A 24,464-nucleotide genomic window follows, 5' to 3' on the forward strand; every position below is an offset into this window, starting at 1 on the left:
CCACCAGAATGGCACCACTCCCCAGCCCCCTCAACCGCAAGGTCAGGGCTTACAGACCCTTCCCACATCTCACGCCATATCCTGCCAAGGCTTAGGTCACACCACAGACTCAGTGGAAGAAAAGGGAGGGGTTTTATTCTCAAGCATCTAAGGATTTACAAACAAGGGTGTTTCATTTTAAAAAGGGAAGGAGCAATACTGGCAGCCTGAGAAGGGATCGTGGGCTGGTGGGCTGGGCCGTCACCCCAAGCTCCTGCCTGCCCGCTTAACCCTCTGCCTGGTCCAGAAGGACCACTGGTGACTGGAGACTGAGGGAGGAAACAGGGGAGTGGCAGGGGGGGAGAGGCTCCCCCAGGGCTCCCACTTAACACTGAAGGAGAGGGGCAGGCAGACACACACTCACGAAACAAAATTAAGTTAAATAAAAATAAACCTGGGCAGCTGGCCTCTAGCCTTTGCTGGCCCTGGAACCAGCCACTCGACCTTCTGGTTATGGGCAAAAGCTCCCATGGTGGCTGGGACCCCCAAGGGTGGGGCCAGGCCTGTTGCCCACCCACCTCCTACCCTGCCCCATTGTCACAAGGGGATTTGAGCAAGAGAGGTGGCCACCCCCCCCACACACACACACTGGGCGGGGAGTAGAGAGAAGACAAGGAGTACTTTTTAAACATGCGGCCTTTTGTGACTATGTTAAGAGTAACAAGAGTCAATAGGATAGAGAGAGGTTACAGTGATGCCTATGCTGAGTCTAGATTGCTTCAGCTACATCCAGGGAGGTTCATCACCTTTGGCGTTGGTTGGTCTGTGTGTTTGTCCACTGATTTGCATGCATCACCAACAAAAAAGGAAACATACCTCTTCCTGCTCTGACTGCTGCTGAGGGGTGGGGGGAGAGGAGCCCCCATGGCCTAGCCTCAAGGTGGGCTGGGGACTGGCCAGCTCTGGGGGAGTTGAGGGGTGCTCAGGGGCACTGTGAGGGCATAACTGCCTTCACATCTACAGCCCTTGGCCTGCCCCACTTCTGTCCCTGTCACACATCCTCGAACCCCCGCATCCATTCCCTACACCCTCAATCTCTGCCTCCCTGGGCCCTGTGGCCCCCACTACTGTCATTCACTCCCTCCTCCCTGCCACACCAGCATTTACTGCCTCCCACCATGCCCCATAACCACCTTCCCTGAAGGCCACCCTGTGTGGCCACAGCCCCGTGGGCTACCTCCACACAGCCTGAGATCCTCAACTCACCCCTAGCTGTGGCCAGTCTTCAGCCCCAAGGGAGGAGCCTCCACCCCCAGCACCCACCTTTGGGACTAGTCTCTCCAGACCAGGCTGACAAGGCACAGTGGCCCAGGCCCCTGCCTGGCTCCTGGCTCCAGCCCCCCAATGCCCACGGGAGGTTGAGGGCTACACCACAGCAGCTAAACATGACTTTGGTAAAAGTTTCTGAAGGTACTGACAAACCCCATGAGAACAAGCTCTTCTTCAACTCCCCCATCCCCCAAACACCCCACCAAGTACAATAAAATACAATAAACTCCAAAAAGGACCCCCTGAGATCAAAGAGAGAGAGAGAGCGAGAGCAAGAGTGAACGTGCGCAGCCTGGTTGGCTGCAGTCACAATGCCCAGCCTGTCTTCCTGGGACGAGGACGCCAGCCAAGGGGCTCACTGTTCACCACAGGCCCAAGTGGACCGCGGGGTTCCGCTGTGGTGACAGAGCCTGGGCGGGGCCAGGAGAGAGGAAGATGCAGGGAGGGAGACAGGGAGAACCAGAGAGGCATCAAGGAAGGTGACAGAGGGAGATGGAGACAGGGAGCATGTGTACCACGAGGTGGAAGGGACAGCATGGGTCGAACATGGGAGGATGCAGGAAGGGTGACTCTCCTGGCCCGTGGCCACCCCAGCCCAGAGGTTATGACTGAATAAATAGCGAGTCTGCTCATGGCCTGCTGTCTTCCGTTCACAGTGTCTGTTGGGGGACTTGTACAGCCGGCTGAACCCAGGACTGGAAGAGCTAGGGCCTGGTGCGCCCATCTGTCCATGGCTGCTGGGTAGGGAGTCGGGGCTGGATTGGCATCCCCTACTTTCTGTCCTCAGCCCTCGGCCGCCGTCCAGTTCCCAGGTCTCCCCTGGTGGGCAGCTGGGTGGCCAGGTAGGGAAGAGGGGGCGTGTGGCCACTTCCCTGGCCCCCCGAGTGGGGCTAGCCACTACCACGCAGCTACCTGAAGAAGGGCAGGTGGTGTTGGCTTAGGACTCCACTAGTCCTCGGTGACTCAGTCTTCGCCATGACATCCTTGAACCAGGATGCCACGTCAACCTCCAGCGTCTCATAGCGCTTGATGAAGCTGTGTTCCTGCAGGGCCCGAGGGGGGAGCTTAGGAAAAGGGCAGCTTCCCTGCTGGCCTCACCCAGGCCCTGGGTGTCCAGATGAGTAGGCGGTGGGTAGTGAGGCTGGGGCAGGGTGGGGAGGGGCGCCAAGTACTCACAAGTAGCTTATTATACTTTGGTCTCTTCCTGTGATCTTTAGTAAGGCTGGAGAAAGAAAGGAGGAAAGGGAAGTGAGAGCCTGGAGAGGGACTCAGCTGTTCTACCTGCTGAGCCAGCGGTCTGCAAAAACTGTGGGAAGGAGCTACTGTGTCCTCCCAGTGCTGTGTCACCAACTAGGACATCTCAGAGGACCCGAGGCCTGCACCCACCTGGGATGGGGGCGTGAACAGTGCTGTAAGGTGCCAGTAGCAGGTAATTCCCCCGAGGAAAGGTCCAATATGGATGTCCTGTCTACATAATTCTGCTTGTTGGTACAGGATGCTCAGAGCCCTCAGTCCTCTGCTTGTTTATAGCCTCCTGAGGTGAAGCTCCAGGCCACCCAGCCAAATGCACTGTCCCCTCAGGCCAAGTCCAAACCCAAACCCAAGTCATGGCTTCTAAGGCTCTGGCTCCCATCTGTAGCCCCTGCCCTGAGCCCTTCTGGCCCACAGCAACCCCACATCCCAGAGGGCAGGCTTTCCAGCCTCCTCCCGCCTCAAACCCCCTTGGCTGCCTTGAGCTCGGGGTCACACCTGCCCTGCCCACCTCCCCCAGTGGAGGGTGTGGGTAGGGGCTCCTCACCAGTCTTTGACGAATGACTGAAAGTCCCCCGAGAAGCCCATGTGACTGGGCAGAAGTGGGGGCTCTTCCTGCAGGACCTTGGTGAGGACCTCGAAGTCCGTCTTACAGTTCTTGTAGGGAAACTGTCCTGTTGCCAGCTCCACCTGGGGAGAAATGGAGGGCTGGAGTGGTCAAGAACAGCTCCTGCCCTCCCATATCCCAATAATGGGTCACCCAAGCCCTCAGGAGGAGAGGCCCCAACTCACCAGGGAGATGCCCAGGCTCCACACATCAGCCCGGATATCATAGTCTGGCTTGGTGGGATCTGGGGGGTCAATGCGCTCAGGCTGTAGGGGAAGAGGTGGGGAAGAGTAGACAGGGAAAGGAAAAAATGGATCTCTGTGGCTGGAGCAGGGGCACTGCCCAGGCCACCCGGGTCCCCACTTACTGCCATGTAGGCGGCACAGCCAGCACTCCGTGTTTTGGCCTTGGAGTCGACAAGGCGACCACTGATGCCGAAGTCGCAGAGCTTGATCTGGCCCCGCTCATCCAACAGGATGTTGGAGGGCTTGACATCCCGGTGGATCACACCGTGCTTCTCCTTCAGGTAGTAGAGTGCTTTCACGATCTGTGAGGAAAGGGGAGGGCACTGTGACAGGGTGGAGGGGAGAAGGGGCCTGGGCCCCCCGCCCCAGCCTGGCCACTCACCGCTACCGTCATCTTGCCCAGGATCCGCTCAGGTATGGGGCCCTGCATCCGCTTCTTCAGCTTCTCAGCACAGGTGCCCATGAGCTCCATGGCAATGAAGACATCCGTCTGCAGGGGCAGCAGGCATGGCTTGGGGGCGGCCGTACCCTCTTGCCCACCCCAATCAGGGAAAGAGGACAAGGGCTTGGGGGCACGCTTAGAGAACAGCAAGGGAGACTCAAGGAAGTAGGCAGAAAAGAATGGGCTGGCAGCCAGGCTCACATTGGTGATGAAGGTCCCAAAGCACTGCACAATGTACGGGCAGTCGTGACTCTTGAGTACCACATCCAGGTCCATGAGGATCCGCTTGTTCTCTTCCTTGTTCCCCGAGCGTCGCATTTGCTGCACAGGATGGGACGCCAGGGGGAGGGGAAAAGATCCTTAGCACCAGAGCTGAGGGGCGTGGGACTCACCTGGGCAGAGTGGGTGCTCACCTTGACGGCAATGATGTGACCTGTCTTCCGGAAACGCATCTTCCATACCTGGCCACAGGTGCCACTGCCCATCTCCCCCAAATTCTCTAGGTCATTGATTTCTGCCTGGTAGCGCTGGTGAGGAGAGTCAGGGCTGGGGGTCTGCCCAGCCTCTGCCCCACCACATAGACCTAGCCCCACTGTGTCCTGCCCACCCACCGGGGGCTGGAGAAAGGGTGGTACCTGGCCCCCGATAGTCAGGTAGCCTGTCTGCTTCATGATCTCCTGCAGCTTCTGGTCAATCTCGATACTGGGGGAACAGGGGGTGGGTATGGGTGGAGGAGGGTCCTGACCAACCTGAGGCCACCCCAGCTCCCAACACACAGGGGTTCCCACAGATTTCACCACCTCCTCCCTGGGGCTAGCCCAGCAGCCCTCTCCATGCTGACCTCCCAAAGGCCAGCTGGCCTCGCTCAGAAGGCTCACCTCTCCATGCTTCGGGGTGTGAACAAGGATGGGAGCCCCAGCATGTGACGGGGCCGGGCAGGGGGCGTGGGTTGCTGTGGGGAGCTCTCCGAGGACGGTGAGCGGCTGCCGCCATCGTTGGCCAGTGGGAGCTGGAGGGCTGGGGAGGGGGGGGTGAGAGGGCAGGGGCATGGAGGGAGTTAGCACCCAGCTTGCCCCACCTCCAATGCTGGCATCTGGGGGGCTAGGGACCTTGATCTTCCCCTCCTTGGAACCCTCAGGTAGGGTAGCACAACCTCCTGCCCTGCTGGGTGGGAGGAGCTGGGGTCCTCACCCTTGGAACCACTCTCAGGGTATATCTCCCATCCCCCTCCCCTGAAAGGAAACAGAGTGGGCTGGCTGGGAATAGTGGTCCCCAGAGGCCAATGGTTCATCCCCAAGTCTATGCTGAGAGAGAAACGAGGCCTGGAGGCTGATGACATCCCTCAGACAGGTATCCTCCCTGGCATGTCCCTTTCCTCCCTACCTCTGCCCAGGGCCACAGTGCTCATGCTCAGGACCATGCTCAGGATTGCCCACCAGAATCAGCCTGGGCTCTGGTCCTAGGAGCTGCAATTAACTTGGCTGCCTAACAAGAGTGAGGCAGACCACCCTGGGAAACAGTGGGCGAGGGACCCAGGCTTCCCCTACCCCACATTCTGTTTGAATCAGGGAGGGCCACCCTCTGGCCAGCAGACTCATCTGTGAGCCTCCCAGCTTGGCCTACATAGCTAGAGCCAACAGGGACAGGAGCAGGGGCAGGACCCCAGGTGGGCCTGTGTCCTGGTGATGAGGGGTTCCGCTGGCACAGCCCCTATAGGACTGGCAGGATTTGGAGGGGGTGCTAGGCCACGCAGGGGTCTGGTTCTTTCCAGTAGCCTGCATGCAGATGGCTTTAGCATGCTGCAGGCAGGCAGGCAGGCAGCGGGCAGGCAGCGGACAGCCCAGGACAGGCAGGCAGCGTTAGGGGATGGGAGGGCAGGAGACAGACAGACAGGAGCCGAGATTGGGGCCCAGCTGCCCAAAACTGAGGGTGCTGCAGAGACAGGCCAGAGAGGGGCCTGGACAGGAGCAGGTTCGCTGAGGGGGTGGGAGCCTCCCTTGGCTGGGCTGGCAATAGGGTGGAGGAGCAGAGGCTGTTGTGGCCCCCAGAGGAGACAAGACAATCCTACATTTCCATTGAACCCACATACCCCAGAGGCCCTGGCACTCTGGAAGGGGGTCCTTGGCTGGGGAGAGCACTGGCTACAAGCACCCTCCCAGGTTACCTTCCCATGGAGAGCAGGCCTAGGACCTTGCTCCCAGCTGATGCCCCTTCTCTCTCTCTCCACCCCTCCTATCGAAGACCATCTTTTCCTCTCACAGTTCTGTGAGCATCTAATAACATAGGCCCAGTGACCAACGGGTATGCTTTGAGTTGCTGGCGGCCGAGCACTTTCCTTGCCCTGTTGGCCCAGGACCTTGATCCCAGCCAGGGTGAGGGTGCAGGTATATGACCCTGGCCTATAGTTCTGGAAGGGGTACAGGTTCTGCTAGGGCCTGGCAGGAGCAGAGACAGAGTTCTGGGGACTCCAGGGACATAGTTCAAGCTCAGAACCCTCAACTAACTCCCATGCCCCCCATCCTGCCCCTGGTTTTGTAACATCCCTATACTTCTGCTCTGCCATGGCCTGAACAAGAGTCGTAAGCCCTCCCTTTCTGGCTCAACAATCTCACCTTGTAATCCCCTAGCACCTTGACTCTCTTGAGACACTGCCAGGTTCTCATCCTGAGAGGTATCTGGACCCCTTTTCTGCACTGCACTGTCAGCTCTCTGGGGGAGGACCACATCTCTATCTTCTCCATACTTTTCGGTACCCCATGGGTTCCCTCTCTCACACAGGCCACTGGACCTTCAAGAGCTGCCACAGAGCCTCAGAAAAGGGAGACAGAGGCTTCCACCAGCCCTGCAAACTGAAGCACAGTGGCATTCGAAGTGGTGGGCGGAGGGGGGGGGATACATAAAGTCCTAGAGTGGTCAGTGAGCACTGAGGTGGTGATAGGCCACGAAGCAGGTCAGGAGGACAGAGGGAGAGCATGAAGGTGAATGAGAAAGAGAAACAGAGAGAGAGAGAGATATGAATGAATTAGAGAGAATAGGAGAGAACATGGGGGCAAGCGGCTGTAAGGAACCATAGATGTACCAGGCTGTCAGCCAGCACACATGCACAGGCACGCGCACACACATACACACAGGGCATGGCACAAACCCCCACACACAGAGGGACAGGTAGATGGTATAACACAGAGGCCCCAACACCATCTTACACAAATACACACATACACACACAAGGCTATACACATACAACTGTCCAACCTAGTCCCACTTACCCACAAGGACCAACAGGACCAGACCCCCAGCCTGGTCTCTCGCACACATGCATGGGGCTGTGCTGCACACAGCCATTCCTAGACCCACTGGCACCTGCACTCAGGCCTTGGCTGGGCTGTTCCTTACCTCTGTTCACCTGCTCCCCACCACCTCCCAAAAGACTTTGTTTCCAGAACGAATCATTTTACAGTCTTCCCAAGTGACAGGCAGTTGGAACCATGCACAAGACACCAAAAATAATGGACAGCCCTCCACCAAGGTACGGTCTGAGGCTCTCCATATATGTTCATGAGTAAAACAGAAGTGGTTTTGTTTATTACTGTGTATCCAGTAACAGAAATCCTCCACAACATGGTGAGGCTTGTCATCTATAATCCTGTGCTGGTAGAATTTACATTTTTGAGGATTTTTAAAAAAAAGAATAGTTCACTGATTTTTAGAGAGAGAAGAAGGGAGAAGGAGAGAAACACTGATGTGAAAGCACAACATCAATAGGCTGCCTCCTGCACACCCCCTACTAGGGATCGAGACCACAACCCAGGCACGTGCCCTTGACCAGGAATCGAAGCGGCAACCTCCTGGTGCACAGGACAATGCCCAACCAACTGAAACAACCAGCCAAGAGCATGTTTTAAACCTATAATACAGGTTTTAATTGTAAAAAAATATACACATATATATATATGTATCTCACCTTCTCCAGAGGCTTGCCCCAACCACCCTGCTGCAGAATCCTCAACCCTGCCCTACTTTGTCCTTTCTCCAAGGTTCATACCCTTCTCCAGCTCTCCCTGACCAGGAATTTGCTCACTGTTCATACCTCACCCCACCCCTAGTGGAGCATCAGCTGCACAAGGAGAGACGCTTGGTCCATTTTATTAACTGCTGTGCCCCTGAAGCCTAGAAAAAACACAGCACACAGGGGTCAAACCATGTTTCCTGAATTGCTGAAATGGATACACAGGCACAGGAGACCCACTGGTCCCACTTTCTCTCCTCACTGATACACACACACACACACACACACACAAACACACACACGTGATTCCCTCACAAGTGACACACTTACAGTCAGTGAGGGAGCCCAGTTCCTCCTCCAGGGAGGTGGGGGAGGTGAGAGGACACAGAGGAAGAGGCGGGGTGGGCCTGATGTGGATCTCATGGAGGGAGAGTGACAGAGAGTTTGAGGAGGTGTGTATGTGTGTGCAAGTGCACATACACATACACATGCGCACGCGCACATACACACACGCGAGGCATGGGGGGATGGGGGATGGGATTCTGCGGCCAGGGCAGCGGTTAAGTCAATGGTGCAGATGTCCAAGCAGCGATGATAAAAAGGCTGGTACCTGCTCGTTGGGACGGGGCAGGAGCAGGGCTTAGAGTGATCACAATAACTGGATGGGGAAAAGGAAGAAAAAAAACAACACGACGATAAATCACAACAGAAACAACCGATTTGTCCAAAAGAAAAGAAATCAAATCATAATGAGGAGGGGAGGGCGCGAGGCACCAAACTGCAGAGATGGGTAGAAACCGACAGATGGGAGGACTGGAAGGATGGGATGGAGCTGACACAGACATAGATGCCTAGAGTGGGGCTCCTCAAGGGCCTGCCCGCCTTGGGCCTCGCTGTGCCTTGTTCTGCACCTGGGACAGCCACCCCAATAAGGCACCCCAGGCCCCATACTCAGTCCTGCCTTGTTCATGCTGGGTGGGGGGAGCACTGCAAAGCCCAGCATGGACCCTCCCATCCTAGCTGGGCTTCCTAACCCAGGGAGTGTCCAATACCAGAATTGCCATTTCAGGGCTTTCTCTGGGCCCCCCAGGAGACACTCTCAGGAAGGAGCCCATGCTGATCCAGGGAGGGAGGGATAGGGAATGGGCCCTACACACAGACTGGGGTGGGTGTCAGGCTGTGGAAGTCAGGCTGGGTGAGTAGGGGGTAGTTAAAGTACCCAGATATAGGGTGTCTTCCTCCTGTCAGGATGACACCACAGGAGCTACATAAGCTACAAGGATCATATCAGAGAGGATATTAAAGAAGGCAAGAAAGACACAGAGAGCATGTGTGGTGCTGTTCATCAGGCTTGTGTGGAGAGGGAAATCTGATGCCCTCCTGCTGAGAGGATTTGAGGAGAGGGTTCTGTGGGACATAACAAAGAGACTAAACGTAATCATGGTGATCCCAGGGCAGGTGGGGATTTTGGGGGGACAACTCTTAATTCCAGATGACAAGATGCCAGTAAGGTAGGCACTGAGATGGTGGAATCAGAGGAGAAGCATACTACATGAGTGCTAGGATGCTAGGTATCACCATATTGGTCTCGTGTGTCCCTAGGCCAGGTCAGTATGGGTGTGTGGGGAAGAGGAAGTCATTGAGCCCAGATGACAAAGTCTCCAGGCTGGGGGTTAGGTGTGTATTTTTGAGGGGCTAGACACAGTCACTAAGATGGTCATAGTGAAACTGGCCAGAGGAGTATGAAGGGGCCTGATGTATGTGAATAGAGGGTGGCAGGGGATCTGCTGAGCCCAATGACAAAGTCTGACTGGGGAGAAGGGATCCCCAGTCATAGGGAGGGAATGGGAGAATCATCTGGTCAGAGGAATATGGGAGGTTATATGTGGTCACATAATCTCAGGTGTCCCCAGGCCAGGTGTGAGTGAACCATCCCTTGAAGCCTTGAAGCCAATGGCAAGGACTCAGGAGTGGAGAGGGGGTAGGAACCTCTTAACAGTCACTGATATGGAGGGGGTGGAACCATTTGGTCAAAAAGGATGTGTGTGAGTTTGCTGGCGACCTGGATGTAGTCACAGTCGCGTGGAGTTGGGGAAGGACGGCTCACAGTAGGTAACAGAGGCTCCACAGACCACGGTGATGGGGGCAGGTCATCAGATGGGGGTCTTCACCTGGAGCCGCGTAACTAGTCTCCCAGACCCCATAAGGGAAAATTCTCACAGGCCGGGGGAGGGCCGCCCGGAGTCCGCCAGCCCCTCGGCACGGGGTCACGGTGACCCTCTCCAGGAGAGCAGACAGCTGGGGGGAGCGGTGAGGAGAAGCAAGATCGCCCCGGAAGAGGAGGCGGGGCCTAGAGGCGGGGGCGGGGCCTCCGCAGAGCGCGCCCCGCCCCGCCCGCCCCCTCCCCCACGCCGCCGTGCTTACTGGGCCTGGGCCGCTGGGGGCTGATATCCAGGTTCAGGTCGATCCTCCGACGGGCCTCGCGGTTCTCCTGTTTCAGCTTTGCTTCCAGGCGGGACAGCTTCTGCTCCAGGGAGGACGCCGCCATCTTCCCCGCCGCCGCTGCCGCCGCCGCGCACCGCTCGGCCGCCCGGCCGCCCGTCAGCCCGGCAGACAAACACCGCACTGCGCCTGCGTCCGGGTGACCCCGCCGAGCCGCCGTCTAGCCCCGCACGGCGCATGCCCGCGGCGCGCACTGGCCCGTCCCTCGTGCGAACCTCTGCGCTTGCGTGCGGCGTCCCAGCCGAAGGGATGACGCCACCTACAGCTCGCAGCTGGCAACGTGCAAACCTCCCGCGGAACTGCTTTTGCGCGAATTCCCGAGCGCTCTGGTGAGCCGGGTAGTATGGAAACCACATTCCGCATTCTGCAGAGAGCCGTGGGCGGGGAAAGCGACGCGCAAGGGTACAGAAGGGGAGACAAGGTCTCGCCTGTGGTGTCTGCTCTGTAGACACTGGTTTTTTACTCGGGCGCTGTCACAAGCAGTCGCCATGACTGCGCCCTCATCTTCTCTTCGCGGTTTCTCGCTGGGCCCTTTCTGGCACTCAGGCCCTCTCAGAACGCCTTTTTCACTTCGGACATGCTTCGTTATGATCCGTTATGCATTATTGCTGCCTCCTCATCATAATTAGGCACCCGCAGGGAGACCCTTCCATTTCAGCAAGCTCAGGGTTGGCCAAGGGCAGGGAGAAGAGGCGGGTAGGTCTCGGGCCACTGTGGAGGCCCTGGGAACCCAGCGGCGTGATCCCTGGCCTTTGGCGACAGGGCCAAAGTCAAGGCTGGAGTTCCAGGTCAGACAAGTCTGGGACATTTTAAGATCCCCGTCCTGGCCAGTTTTGTTCAGTGGTTAGAGCGTCAGCCGTGGACTGAAGAGTCTCAGGTTCGATTCTGGTCAAGGGCATGTACCTCGGTTGCAGGCTGGATCCCGGGCCTCCGTCAGGGCACGAGCGGGAGGCAACCAATCCATGCATATTTGCCTCTCTGGCATCCACGTGTTTCTCCCTCTCTCCTCTACTCTCTCAGAAAAGCAATGAAAAAAATATCCTCAGGTAAGGATTAAAAAAAAAAGAAAAAAAAAAGGCTTTCCCTCAATCTATCCTGCCCCCAGAATGTGAGTGAACCCTGCTCCTGTACAATGCAGAAGACTGGTCCTGGGGTTAGGTGCCTCTTCCTGGCGTCCCTACAGCCTAGTCCTTTAATTGGTTTAAAGGGTGCTGGGAAAGTGTCCCCATCTGAAATCCTGGGTCCCTGGAGAGCAGCTTGCCTTTGTTCTTAGGTGCCAAGAGGAGAATTGCTTTTTTTTTTTTAATATATCTTTATTGATTTCAGTGAGAGGAAAGGAAAGGGAGAGAGAGAGATAGAAACATCAATGGTGAGAGAATCATTGATCGAGCCCACAACCCCGGGCATGTGCCCTGACCAGGAATCGAACCACGATTGCCTGGATCCCAGGTCGATGCTTAACTGCTGAGCCACGCCCGGCCGGGCAAGAATTGCATTTTGCAGACACCTAGGAGGTGGTCAAGCCCAGGGGTTCAGGGTCAGGCAGGCTGTGCCAAGTGCCGTCCTGGTCAGTCTGAGGAGACCCCTCTGGTGATGACTTACAGGTGAAGCAGATACAAAAGCATAGAGTCAGCACTGGTAGGGTGGCTCAGTTGATTAGAGCATCTTCCTAATACACCAAGGTTTCCGTTCAATTGCCAGTCAGGGCACATACCAGAAGCAACCAATGAATGCATAAATGGATGAAACAGCAAATCGGTGTTTCTCACTCTCAAGTCAATAAATACAACATTTTAAAAGTATAGAGTCAGGAGGATAACAGGGAAGGTATAAGAAAAGGGGTTCTCCAGGAAAAAAGCTAAACAGGAGATGCCACCTAATTTCTCCTGATTACCTGAGGTCTCCAGGACAGAGGCTCATACCCTTTATTGTGGCACTGCGGTCACTTGCCTATAATGGTCCCCATCCCCTTTTGTAGCACTGACTATCTAGAAATGGCTTAGACAACAACAGGCGTGGACACAGGAAATCAGAATGATAGTCTGATCATTAGTATTGTTTACTTTAAAAAATGTACCCTCCACAGCATGTGTTCTTAACCTGGGGTTTGCAATCCTTAGGACATCCATGAATAGCCCTCGGAGAGCTTGTGGGATTTGCTGACTGCCTGAAATTGTTTGCAAAATTGTGCATGAATGTGTACACAAACATTTTCCTGAGGAAGGAGGTGTGCAGCTTTCATCAGATTCTCAAAGGGTCTGGGGACCTAAAAAGGGTTTAGAATCCCTACTCTAAATATCCATATATCTCCTCTGTAGGTCAGCATTTCTCAACATACAGATCTAGGACCACATGCATCAGGATTACCTGAAGTGCTTATTTACAGGCAAGTTCCTGGCCCCCAGTCAAAGCTCCTGAGTCAGTCTTTCAGGGGTGTGGCCTGTGATGTTTTCTGGGAATGTTGATTTTGATGCATAGCCAAATAAGAGAACCTTGTTTCTGAGTTCATGTGTCCATAGCAATCAATTTATATATAAGGGATTAACATCAAGTCAGGGCAGTGTGTGCTTGTCCCTTGTGTCGGTGACCCCTTCTTGGGAGAAAACCCCAGATGTAAGCTGTTTTGGTGGGGGAAGAGGACTGAAATCCTTTTGGGGTGTGTCCCCACCCCCTTTTGTAGCACTGATCTAGAATGTCCAGAGGCAGGGCAGCAGTTCTGGCCCAGGACTGGGGGCAGGCCTGCCAGCCAAAGACAGATGTGGTTTTGGTCTGAGAATCCTAGGACTGAGTTAATCTCTCCATGCTGTTCTAACCCGAATCCACAGCCTCCCATCTCCTCAGATAAACCAATCCCAGGAACTTGCCTGGGCCCCACAGACTGACATGTCTGCTCCTCCTCTCCTGGCCTGGGCCCACCTGGCCACCTCCCTTGAAGACTGGTAGAGATTTTGGGACGGAAGCGTCCGAAAAACCTCTACTTTAACCTGCCCCTCCCTGGCTTCACTCTTCTTCCATCTTCTCTCGAACCTCTGCCGGCAGGCCCTCATAAAGGATGTCCTCCACCAGGAGCCCCACCTTCTTGAGCCCTTTACAGTTGCCCAGTTCTTCTGGCAGCGCCTCCAACCTGTTGCCCTTGAGCTCCAGGCGGCTGAGGGCCCTGAGGGCCCCCACCTGGGGAGACAGCTGGCTCAGTTGGTTATAGCCCAGGAGTAACGTCCGAAGCTTAGAGCAGAAGAAGAGCTCATCAGGCAGGGCCTCCAGGGCATTGTAGGAGAGAGCCAGGTGCTGCAGGTTCTGGAGGAGACCCAGCTCAGGTGGTATGGAGTGCAGCCCGTTGTGGGTGACATCCAGCAGGCGGAGGCCAGAGCACATGCCCAGCTGGGTGGGCAGGGCCTCCAGCTTGTTGTGGCTGAGGTAGAGCTGCTCAAGGACCCGCAGCTTACGCACATGTTCGGGGACATAGGCGATCTGGTTGTGCCATAACCTGAGCGTGACCAGCTTTCGACAGTGCTGGAAGCTGAGGATCTCCTCAATGGACCGCAGGTGGTTGTCCTTGAGGTCAAGTTCCTGCAATGCACTCAGGCTAAAGATGGCATGGGGAATGCGCTCCAGCCCACAGGCCACCAGCTCCAGTTCCCGTAGCACTGCCAGCTTCTTGAGGCTGTTAAGGGCCAGCAGGCGGGCCCCATCATTGTGTAGGCTAAGCCGCTGCAGGTGGCCAGCCACGTCAGTCACGCTGGCTGGGACCTTGCCGGCATTGCTCCGAAGAGACAGCACCTTGAGCTGCTTCAGCTCTCGGAGGCTCTCAAGGGTGGCTGCCCGAGCCAACTCTGGGGGAAAGAGCCCCTCAAGGTGCAGCTCCTCCAGGCCACGCAGCCCGAACACCCAGAGGGGCACCTCGCGGAGCTCCTCACACTTGATGCTGATGACCTTCAGGCGATCCCTCAGAAAGATCTGCAAGGAGAACGGCAGCCTGGCGGGAGAGTGGAGCAGGCTGAGTTCCTGTAGGTGTACCAGCTGTGACAGGCCTGGGGGGAAGGTGATATCGCTGATGGCCTCCAGCCGGAGTGCCTCCACCTCACGGAGCTCAAAGACAGTGTCAGGCAGTCCTGGGAGCATGCAGAGTGCCAGCTCCAGCCGGCCCTTGGTGTTGCGCTGCAGCTTCTGCCGAAGTTTCTCAGGTGTCCACTCATGGTTGAGGTTGAGCTGCTTCAGGCGGCTCTCGCTGACCTCAGAGAGGAAGACAGCGAAGCGCTTGGAGTACAGTGGGTCATACTGGTCGATGAGGTGCAGCATGAAGGCAAAGTCATTCTTGACGTCGGGAATGTCACCCATGCCAGTCTCCTCGCGCACAGAACGGAAAGAGTACTCCTTGAGGGGCCGGTGGAAGAGCCAGTAGAGTGTATAGAGGCAGGTGATCCCATAGACACACACAAAAGAAATGTAGCAGAAAGCCAACTTGGAGAAGAGGTGGGCCTTGGTGTGGTTGCAGCAGAAGCTGGCATAGCCCGTGAACCTTGAAGTCTCCACCGTGCAGGCCACCACAAAGCTTATCTTCTCCACATAGATGAGGTTGTAGACCAAGATGGCAAAGAACTTGCAGACTTTGAGCACCATCTGCCTGATGTACATGGTGTATAAGATGTCCCCCTCTTCCACATGCACACGGAACTTCTTGACCTTCTCAAACAGAGCTTTGGCCTGTTCGCCCTCCTTCTTGTCCAATAGGGTAACAGCTGGTGGCTCAGTCACCACCTTCTCAGGCTCTGTCAGCACCTTTTCTTTTTCACCCTCCCCCGCCTTTCCTGGCCCGGCCTCAGCTGCCACCGTTGCTATTGCCTGTCCAGCAGCATGGCCCTTCCGGTTCTCCCCTGAGACCTCAGACAGGGCTCGTGTGGTCCACGGTGAGTCAAAACACTTGCCCAGGATGGAGGTGAAGTGTTCGATCTTGGAGCTTGTGCCAGGGAACTTGAACCAGAAGCTGGTGCAAACCATGAAGATAAGCGTGTGAATGACAACCAGGTAGGGAAAGTACTTGGGATACCAGTGGAGGGCTTTCTCGTAGCAGAGCTGGTTAATGAAGCTATACTGCTGAAGGTCCAGGTTGTTTTTGAGGCCACTCACTTCCTGGAGGCCTCCCATCTGTTCAGGGACCCCCTGCAGCAGCAGTTGCTGACATGGGGCCTCAGATAAGTTCTCACGGGATTCATGACTGGGCAGACAGATGATTTTGTCCTGTGTTACCTAGGGATAGGGAAGAGGGTGAAAGAGGGTGAGGGAACTGGGGAATTGGGAGAGAAGTAGGCTGAGGTGGGAGGCCCTGGTCCCCAACTGTCCCCAGCTTACTGTGACTTTAGAAGAGACACTAAACCTGAGCATCAGTCTTTGCCTGAAAAAAAAGATTGAATTGTGTCCCCAAAAAAGATGTTGAAGTCCTAACTCCCAACACCCATGAATGTGGCAGTATTTGGAATTAGTCTTTCCAAAGCAGATGGAGTCAAGTTGAGGTCATTAGGGCAGGCCCTAAACCAATATGTCTGTGTTCTTTTAAAAAGGGGGAGCCCGCCGGGCGTGGCTCAGCGGTTCAGCATCGACCTGGGATCCAGGCCATTGGGGTTCGATTCCCGGCAGGGCACATGCCCGGGTTACGGGATCGATCAATGACTCTCTCATCATTGATGTTTCTCTCTCTCCCTCTCCTTTCCTCTCTCTGAAATCAATAAAGATATATTTAAAAAAAAAAAAAAAAAAGGGGGAATCTGGACACAGACACACACAGGGAAGATGCTATGAAATATAGGAAGAACATCATCTACAAATCAAGGAATGCTTGAAACCACCAGAATCTAGGAGAGGCATGGGGCAGCCCTGGGAAAGAACCAACCCTGTTGCCCTGTCGACACTTTTTGCTGTTGTTAATCCTCACCTGAGGATATTTTTCCCATTGCTTTTCAGAAAGTGGAAGGGAGGGAGGAAGGGGGAGGAAGAGAGAGAAACATCTATGTGAGAGAGACACACCAACTGGTTGCCTCCCGCACAGTGTCCCAACCAGGGGCGGGGAGCAAACCCACAACCAAGGTATGTGCCCTTGACCAGGAATTGAACCCGTGACCGTTTGGTACTTGGGCTGACGCTCTAACCACTGAGTCACACCATTCAGGGCACAACACTTTGATTTCAGATTTCTAGTCACCAGAACTGTAAGACAAAAAATTTCTGTTTAAGCTACTCAGTTTGTGATATTTTGTAATGACAGCCCTAGCAAACTAATAAGTTAACTACAGTTCTTTCTAGGTTCTAGGGACAAAAGTGTTATAAAAGTATAGACTACCATAGCTATGCTCAGGACTTTGCTGCTGCCAGTGGTGGAGGAAATGGGAAGGCGTCAGAATTGGTCTGCCAGTGTAGGGGCCTCCGGTTTTCCCTTCCTTGGATTAGAGGAAGATATCGGGAATTCCCCAGGCCACACCCTCTAAAGCCACGCCCCCGTATAGACGCCACCTCTCCTGCCCCTCATTCAGACCTGCCCTGCCCCTCCTCCCCTTACCTGGAGGGTGCAGCCGAAGACCCCGATCATGAGCATAGCCACCGTGAGATATTCGGCCAGTACATCCCACCAGGGTTTGAGCAACTTGAAGGCAGGCTGCTGCTCTGAGAACTGCTTGAATTCAGCCACCGGAATCATCCTGCCTATGGGAGAGGAGAAGGCATGGGTGCAGAGACTTCAGGCAGGGGTGTCTGCTGGTGGGGCCCCCTAGGAGCTGGACGAACGTCTCTGCCCTGGATTTGCACTCCACCCTGCCAAAATCTGGCGGAACCCAGATGTGTCCCTTTTCCCCTTTCCCCAGACCTCACCTCCTTCCTGGGGCTAAGCGACTAATGTTCTCATCACTTCTGCTTCCTGGGGCCTCTGCATCAATCCGAACCTGCCTGCCCTCTCAGAGCTCAGGAGGGGCTGTCCCTGGAGCCGCCATCCTGTGTGTCCTTTCAGAACCAACGCATCTCCTACCCTTAATGCTGAGCCAGACAAAACTCCCTCTGCTGCTCTCTTGACTCCAGACACTGGGTGCCTGGGTATCCAACCCGGCTCTCTCCACTACTGGACCAGAGGATCGCCCAAGGCCCAGGACTTCCGGGGCGTGGGCCCTGCCACCCCCTTGAGGGGAGCTTGGGGCACCACCTCCAAACTCCAACCGGAAAAGCCGGCTGGAGCCTGGCTCTGGTTACAGGCCCCAGGGGTAGGGAGTGGCAAAACTGAAAGCTGGTCAGCCCTGGGGGGGTGTGTGGCTAGGACACCTGGGTTTCTAGTGGGGCTAATGCCCAAAATCTGAGGCAGAAAACAGACACTGGGGCTCTGAAAGGGTGGAGCAGGAGGGTGCCAGGGTGGGTGAGGCTGTGGGAGGATCAGGAAATGAAAAACTCGGGGAGAAAGCCAGGGAGACACCTACGACTGGAACAGGACAGGGCTGCCAGTCTCCTGGGCGGCCAGCCCACTGCTTGTCCCTGGGTTTCATTTTAGACCAAGGTATCATTATTCCAGATACAGATGGCCAGGTGCAAATCACACAAAGGCCACAAGCCTGGATCAGGAGGCTCCCTCTTCTCTCCTCGAGGCTGGAGGTGGAAGGAGAGGGAGGCAGCAAGGCCCCCACTGCCTCTGACGGGGCTCCTAGGCCACCCACCCCTCCCAGCATCCTTGGTTCCCAGTATATATTCCTCATTTTCTCCCAAAGGGTTCCTGGAGCCTGCTGTCCTCATTCTGATAGCCTCACTGGGTACAGGAAGGTCAAGTGAGCATCTGGGCCACCAGCCAATCCTCTAGCTCTTCACCTATCTTCAGGGGTAAACTGACCCAGTCCCACACCTCGGCCAATGGCTCTGACACCTCCACATCTCCCTTTCCAACCCCTCATCCCTTGAAAGCCTTGGGGATTTAGTGGGTGGGGATAGAGGATGCAGGCCCCACCCATTTAATCCCATCAGAGGCTCCCACTACTGTGCTGGGATGCGGATAGGCTAGCAAGGTGGGTACATGCTCACACCCGGACTCCTGGGTCCCCTGACTCAGGCCCTGACTCACCAGGCACCAGGCACAGGCAAGGAGGTGCACAGAGAACACAAGATCCCTTAGGCAATGGCTCATCCATCATACTTTTATACCATCATAAATAAAAAGCCGAGTAAAAATGCCACAGTGCAGCCCAGTCAGTCTCAGTAACCAGGGAATCTGATAGAAACACACCCAGGGTATCTTAACAGCCCCCAGTGCTCGAAAGTACATTGCAGCCACCAAAAAGGTCACCTGGGGGCGTTCTGAAGTGTTCACATTGGTGCGTATGGGCATAGTGCACACTGAGCTGAGGAGAGACCTAGGACTAAGGAGACAACACACCCCCTTTTCCAGTCCCTGCCACCCACTGTTCCCCCTGCCCTGGCTATCTGTCCCTGTAAGGGACACTGCTCAGCTGCTTAAACTAAGAACAGTAACTCTGGGGGCTGCAGCAGAAATGCCACATATGGAGTCAGGGACTTCCTACCTGAGTCTCTGCCACACTTCAGGATCCATCTCACAATGGTGGAAGCTCACTTCTGGGGTCCACAGTCAAAGGCAAGAAGGCAGAAACCCCCAAGGTCCCCAGTAGATGGCCCAGTGGTTCCCATGGAACAAGGTGCATATACAACACCATCCGAGGCAGACACGAGGGGTTATCATTATGTGTCTCCATGACTCAAACTTGATTGTTGGAACCTGCCATTAAGCTTCCACAGACACAATGGCCCCCCTTTGTCTGAGCAGGGCTAGTGGGAGGGTCCAGAGAAAAGGACTTTTGGGATGGGGGAAAACACTAAGAAAAACAACAATGGGGCCACATACACAACTTACAGCCACCAATGTCTCAGTAAGCATGAATGTTAGAACCCTCTTTCTCCAGACTCAAAGGGAGAGAAATAAATTGCTCAAGTTTTCACAGCTACAAATGGCATTTGAGGCACAACCCCCAGGTCCCATTTGTCTGACTGCAGCCACTCCGTTCCATTTTGGGAGAAAACCTCTGGCACAGACCAGCATCTTTGCCAAAAGATCCTCAGTAGGGGTGTGTGGGGGGGATGGCTGCTCTGCACACCAGGTTGAAGGAGGAATCTTTGTCAGCCTAGGACCAGGTACATGCCCCCTACCCAGTCTTAGCTCTGCCCATCCACACCTGACCCTTGCTTCTCCTCTCTCAGGCACGCCCCCCCCCAATCCCCTAAATTGCCTCTAAAAACATGGTGGTGGTGGGTACTCCTGGTCTAGCCCCTGTCCCCACCCCAGTCCATGCTAAGGGGAAAGGAAGACAGAGTGACAGCTGTCAGCCCTGGAGGGCACAAGGTCCAACCTTTGACTTTTACACAAGAGAGAAACTGAGGCCCGGGTGGGGGAGGGTGGCCCTTAGTAGAAGATCTTGGGGGCGGAGGGAGCGCACACCTGGGAACTCCCAACCTAGTACTTTTCTAAGCTGCCCTGCCAGGGCTTGGGGGTCTGGGGAATCCTTAGGATCAAGAGTCCCAGAGGGGGCAGCCAGGTGAAGACCCCAAGTGGTGGTTCTGGGGCCTTGAGGGGCTCACAGAAATGAGTTGTTGCTGGTGTCTCAGTGGCCAAGGAGAGGGGAACAGGATGAAGACATCCCCCACCCCCAGGTGGCCCCCGGCCTGTTGCTCTGCACTTCGTCCTTGGCCAGGCCTGCCCGCCCTCCTGCCCTGCGCCCTTGGCTTGAGCAGGGCCTACCCTCTCTCTGCCCCCACCTCTCCCCAGCTGCCGCGTGCTCCCGACGGCGGCGGTGGGCTCAGGCCACAGTGCCAGCCGGATTTGGGGCAGTCCTCCCGTGGGCCCGACCCCCACCCTGAAACCTGGTTCCCAGCGGTGGAGAGCCACCTACTCACCGCTCAGGGCGGAGCTGGGCCCAACTCCTGGGTCCCTGCTCCCGCAGAGTTAGTTCCCGGCTGGGCTGGGTGAATCAGGGCGGGCGGGCCCGCAACCCCGAGCCGCCCCGCCCCGCCCCGCCCACCTGACGTCTCAGCTCTGCCTCCCTCCGGGTGCGCCCAGGTGGCCCCCGACTCCTGGCGCCGGGGATCTCAGAAAAGGGTGAGCCTTATCCTGCTCTCCCCGAGGTGGTCCAGCGGCCCGCCCTAGGAGCAGGGATTCTGAACCCTGGGCTCGGTGCCATTGGCCTGGACCTGGCCTGAGGCATCCCGAGGGGCATCCCAGGCATTGTGCGTCCCGGGGGGCGCTCTCCCTGGAGCCAAGCTGTACAGACAGGGTCGGAGAACGTGAAAGGCCTCCTTCGCCCACCCCAAGGTTCAGCCACCTGGCTTTGAGGCCCAACCAAGTAACCAGTGACCAAGGTCCAAGGAAGAGGAAAGGGGTTTCCCCCTTGCTGCGCTGACCACCCAGTCAGAGAGCCAGGTAGAGTGGGGGTGCTTACCTGTCTGACCCTGCCCAGCCTTGAGGCTGGCCCTCGACTGGGGCAAGAAATGGAGTGCACTGCTGCCTGGTTGGGTGGTCCATGGATAGGTGCAGGGGTCAGGGGGATTTGGGAGCTAGGGCTAGAGTCCAGTCTGGGAGGCCGGCTTCTAGAAAGGATGACTCTGTCCCCGCATGCCCACACATTCTTTCCTACCCAGGGAGGCCTGGGCTGGGTCTTAGACTAGCCAACTGCCCAATTCACCCTGGGGGGGATAGGCAGTTGACCCTTGACCCGCTTTGTCTACAAAACAAGGAAGGGGATCTAGACTAGAACGGGGAGGGGTCTCACTGGGACAAAGAAGCCCCAGAGTTCACCAGGTTAGAGGCCTCCTGAGGCCCTGAACCCTTGAAGGTTGGGACTCCCTAAGCTTAAGTTTCTCTGTGAAAGCCTGCAATGCCTGCTACCCTCTGGGACTCCACCTCTGTTAAGTCTTGCGCTCCCTCTGAGGAGCCATTTGAGACAAAGTACTTCCTCCCTCTCCTTCAGTGGCCTCTTCCTGCCTCCTTAGAAGCTCCTGGATACCCATGCCCTGGGTTTTGTTTCCAGCTTTGTTCTGGAGTAAGCATACAGCTTGGCAGACTTATGCAAAACTATGAGGTCACTGGGCTGGAAGGAAGCCCCACTAGCTCCAGGGGTCTCTTCTGCTCCCTGCAGTGTCCTCAGCACTTGGAATGGTGCAAGGCATACATTGGTGAGCATTCAGTTAATAATTGATGGGTGGACGATTGAGCTGTTATCTTAATTCGGGCTCTTCTAGTTGGAGACTGTGAGACAAGAAATTGGATGCAAATAGTTTGTCTGAGAGGTGATCCCAGCAGGCACTAGTGGTAAAGCAGTGGGGAGGTGAAACTGGCAAATGAAGGAAGGCAGTAAGCCTTAATGAGGGTACATCAATGAGGATGAATGAGCAGGTTGCTACTGTGGGCAACTAGGGCTCCATTCTTCTGGGGAACTCTGGGAGATGGTGGGAGACACCTCCCAGTTGTCAGAGTTGAAGTGCTGATAACCAGGCCCCGTTTGTCTTAGCTGAGGGCTGCTCTGCAGAAGGGAGATGGAGGTGTTATAGCATAATAAGGAGCTAGGGCAATTCCAGGACAAGTGGAATAGGGAAACTGAGACAGAATTAAACAGCAGTTTGCAGCCACCTAGTAAATCCTATCTTCCCTAAACCAAGGACACTCAAGAGTAAATGGTTTGCACTTCTCCCCAAACAGAGGGTAAATAGATTAAATAACTCTACTCAGGTGGACAGCGAACAGAAATCCAATTAGTGCCATTTGCTAACCACACCCAAGGACAGACAAATTAAGAGAATAAATCTCATTTTGGTATGGCACTATAAACCTGATAAATATTCTATTGATCTGCCCCTAAGGCCTCCCCTAAATGCCCAGCCTTTAAAACCCCTGAAAGTGAAGGCCCCAATGCACTCTCCCTCCAGAGTTCACCCCTGCCATTCTCTTCTCCCTCTCCTTCCCCCACAGGTATGCATCCCCTAACCTCTAAGGGACCCCATGAGACTTGCAATCAGGGGAGCAATGGGCAGCAGTAGCTGGTACTGGGCTAACCCCCTTTTCTCTGAGTTCCCAGCCTGGGCTCTCCTGTTCCTTCTTCTATGCCCTTCCTTGTTTCATTGTCCTAAGTATATTTTTGCTGTGGTCAATAAATTCTTGCTTTCTTTTCTATACTTTATCTCTTGATCGAAATCTTTCCCTCAAGAAGATGAGAACCAAGGTCTCCTCATCTCACCAGTAAGAGAGGCATTAGCTCCCTGGTAATGACTTTCCTGCGTGTGGGAGTCAGGGGTGCTCAGGTGATACACATACTCACAATGCTTGCCAGTTGTTCTCCAGAGAGGCTGCCCGCTTTATGTTCCCATTGGGAATGGGCGAGTTTCCCCACATCAATAACACCCAACTTAAAAAAAAAAGGTGGTAAAGTACATATAACAGAAGTTACCACCTTGACCATTTTTAAGTATATAGTTCAGTGGTATTAAGTACATTCACAGTGTTCTGCAAACATCTCCATCATCCATTTCTAAAACTTTCTCATCTTCCCAAACTGAAACTCTGTCCCCGTTAAACAATAACTCCCCATTCCCGCCCCCCTCAGCCCCTGGCACCCACCATCCAGTTTCTGTCTCTATGGATTTGACTCCTCCAGGAACTTCATATAAGTGGAACCACACAGCACTTGTCCTTTTGTGACTGGTTTATTTCACTGAGCATAATATCTTCAAGTTTCATCCATATTGTAGTCTGTGTCAGAATTTCCTTCCTTTTTAAGGCTGAATAATCTTCCATTGTATGGATGGACCACATTTTGTTTATCCATTCACCATTGATAAACACTTGGGTTGCTTCCATCTTTTGGCCATTGTGGGTAATGAACACAAGTGTGTAAATATCTCTTGGAGTCCCTGCTTCCTTCCTTCCTTCCTTCCTTCCTTCCTTCCTTCCTTCCTTCCTTCCTTCCTCCCTCCCTCCCTCCCTCCCTCCCTCCCTCCCTCCCTCCCTCCCTCCCTTCCTTCCTTCCTTCCTTCCTTCCTTCCTTCCTTCCTTCCTTCCTTCCTTCAAATATATTTTTATTGATTTCAGAGAGAGGAAGGGAGAGGGAGAGAGAAAGAAACATCAGTGATGACAGTCATTGATTGGCTGCCTCCTGCATGCCCCTGCCTGGGGATCAAGCCCCCAACCCGGGCATGTGCCCTGACCCGGAATCGAACCTCAGATCTCCAGGATCATAGGTGGATGCTCGACTGCTGAGCCATGCTGGCTGGGCTGGAGTCCCTGCTTTCAATTCTTTTGGGTGGAATTGCTGGGTCATATGGTAATTCTCTGTTTAATTGCACTATAAAAGACAGCAGGGCAGGCCTCTGGGCAGGCAGGTATGACTAAGGAGGGTACTGCTGGTGAATAGGTGAGCAGACAGGCAGGGGGACCAGGCTGCTGTCCTGCCAGAAGGGACTCACATAAGTGACCCTCAATAGACCTGGGAATGAGGTGAGGCTTAGAATGACCCAATCCAGAGTGCAGTGCCCTGGGGGATGGGGTGGGTTGAGGAACACCTCTCCCTGGTTGGCAGGAGGGTTCATTGAAAGGATGGGTTCTGAAGATTGGCTTCCACCAACTAAAGCTGGGTATTCAGTTCTGACTCTGGCTTCTCTCTTTTTCTTCCATTCCCTGAACCTCAACTGTGGATATAACTCCTGGATTAAGAAAATGCAAACCCCTGCTTCCAGCCACACCTGAGTGTTTGGGGCCCATGTTAGCCTATTCATAACCAATGTTGTGACTGTACTAGCCCTTGTGGTTCTTATGATTGCAAGATGCATTACAGGATATGGAAATTACATAGCACACCTGGGGCCACACAGTGAGGTTATGGGGGGAGGCAGAGAGAGAGGCAAGAGAGAGAAAGGCCTGGGGTTCTTTTTTTTTTTTTAATGTTTTTATTGATTTTAGAGGAGGGAGAGGGAGAGAGAAAAATATCGATGAGAGAAACATCCATCAGCTGCCTCCTGCACGCCCCCTACTGGGGATCAAGCCCACAACCCAGGCATGTGCCTTGACCAGGAATCAAACCTGTGACCTCT

The 24,464-nt window shown here is 55.0% G+C and overlaps 2 protein-coding genes across 7 annotated transcripts; both read right to left on the reverse strand.

Annotated features, from left to right (window-relative positions):
• Positions 1-113: 113 nt before the first annotated feature.
• On the reverse strand, positions 114-10,496 carry MAP2K7 (mitogen-activated protein kinase kinase 7). Of its 4 annotated transcripts, XM_081135934.1 has the most exons (13): positions 10,284-10,496; positions 8,470-8,517; positions 4,732-4,870; positions 4,489-4,555; positions 4,267-4,380; positions 4,055-4,174; positions 3,794-3,901; positions 3,534-3,713; positions 3,352-3,432; positions 3,107-3,249; positions 2,485-2,530; positions 2,221-2,351; positions 1,993-2,146 (listed from the first exon to the last, which is right to left on the reverse strand). In XM_081135934.1, the coding sequence occupies exons 1-13, from the start codon at positions 10,405-10,407 to the stop codon at positions 2,092-2,094; spliced, it is 1,356 nt and encodes a 451-aa protein (XP_080992060.1). In that variant the 5' UTR covers positions 10,408-10,496; the 3' UTR covers positions 1,993-2,091. The 4 variants fall into 4 exon arrangements, with proteins under 4 accessions (XP_080992058.1, XP_080992059.1, XP_080992057.1 ...); XM_081135932.1 differs by having other exon boundaries at positions 114-2,351; XM_081135933.1 differs by lacking the exon at positions 8,470-8,517 and having other exon boundaries at positions 114-2,351; positions 10,284-10,495.
• A 1,175-nt stretch (positions 10,497-11,671) lies between these two features.
• Positions 11,672-20,341, reverse strand: LRRC8E (leucine rich repeat containing 8 VRAC subunit E). Of its 3 annotated transcripts, none has more exons than XM_081135169.1 (3): positions 20,283-20,341; positions 16,909-17,051; positions 11,672-15,605 (listed from the first exon to the last, which is right to left on the reverse strand). In XM_081135169.1, exons 2-3 carry the CDS (start codon positions 17,044-17,046, stop codon positions 13,362-13,364), a joined length of 2,382 nt encoding a protein of 793 aa, XP_080991295.1. In that variant the 5' UTR covers positions 17,047-17,051; positions 20,283-20,341; the 3' UTR covers positions 11,672-13,361. The 3 variants fall into 3 exon arrangements, with proteins under 3 accessions (XP_080991295.1, XP_080991297.1, XP_080991296.1); XM_081135171.1 differs by lacking the exon at positions 20,283-20,341 and adding an exon at positions 18,899-19,011; XM_081135170.1 differs by lacking the exon at positions 20,283-20,341 and adding an exon at positions 17,217-17,355.
• Positions 20,342-24,464: the final 4,123 nt, after the last annotated feature.

The sequence above is a fragment of the Miniopterus schreibersii genome (assembly GCF_964146895.1).
Source record: "Miniopterus schreibersii genome assembly, chromosome: 4".
NCBI lineage: Eukaryota > Metazoa > Chordata > Mammalia > Chiroptera > Miniopteridae > Miniopterus > Miniopterus schreibersii.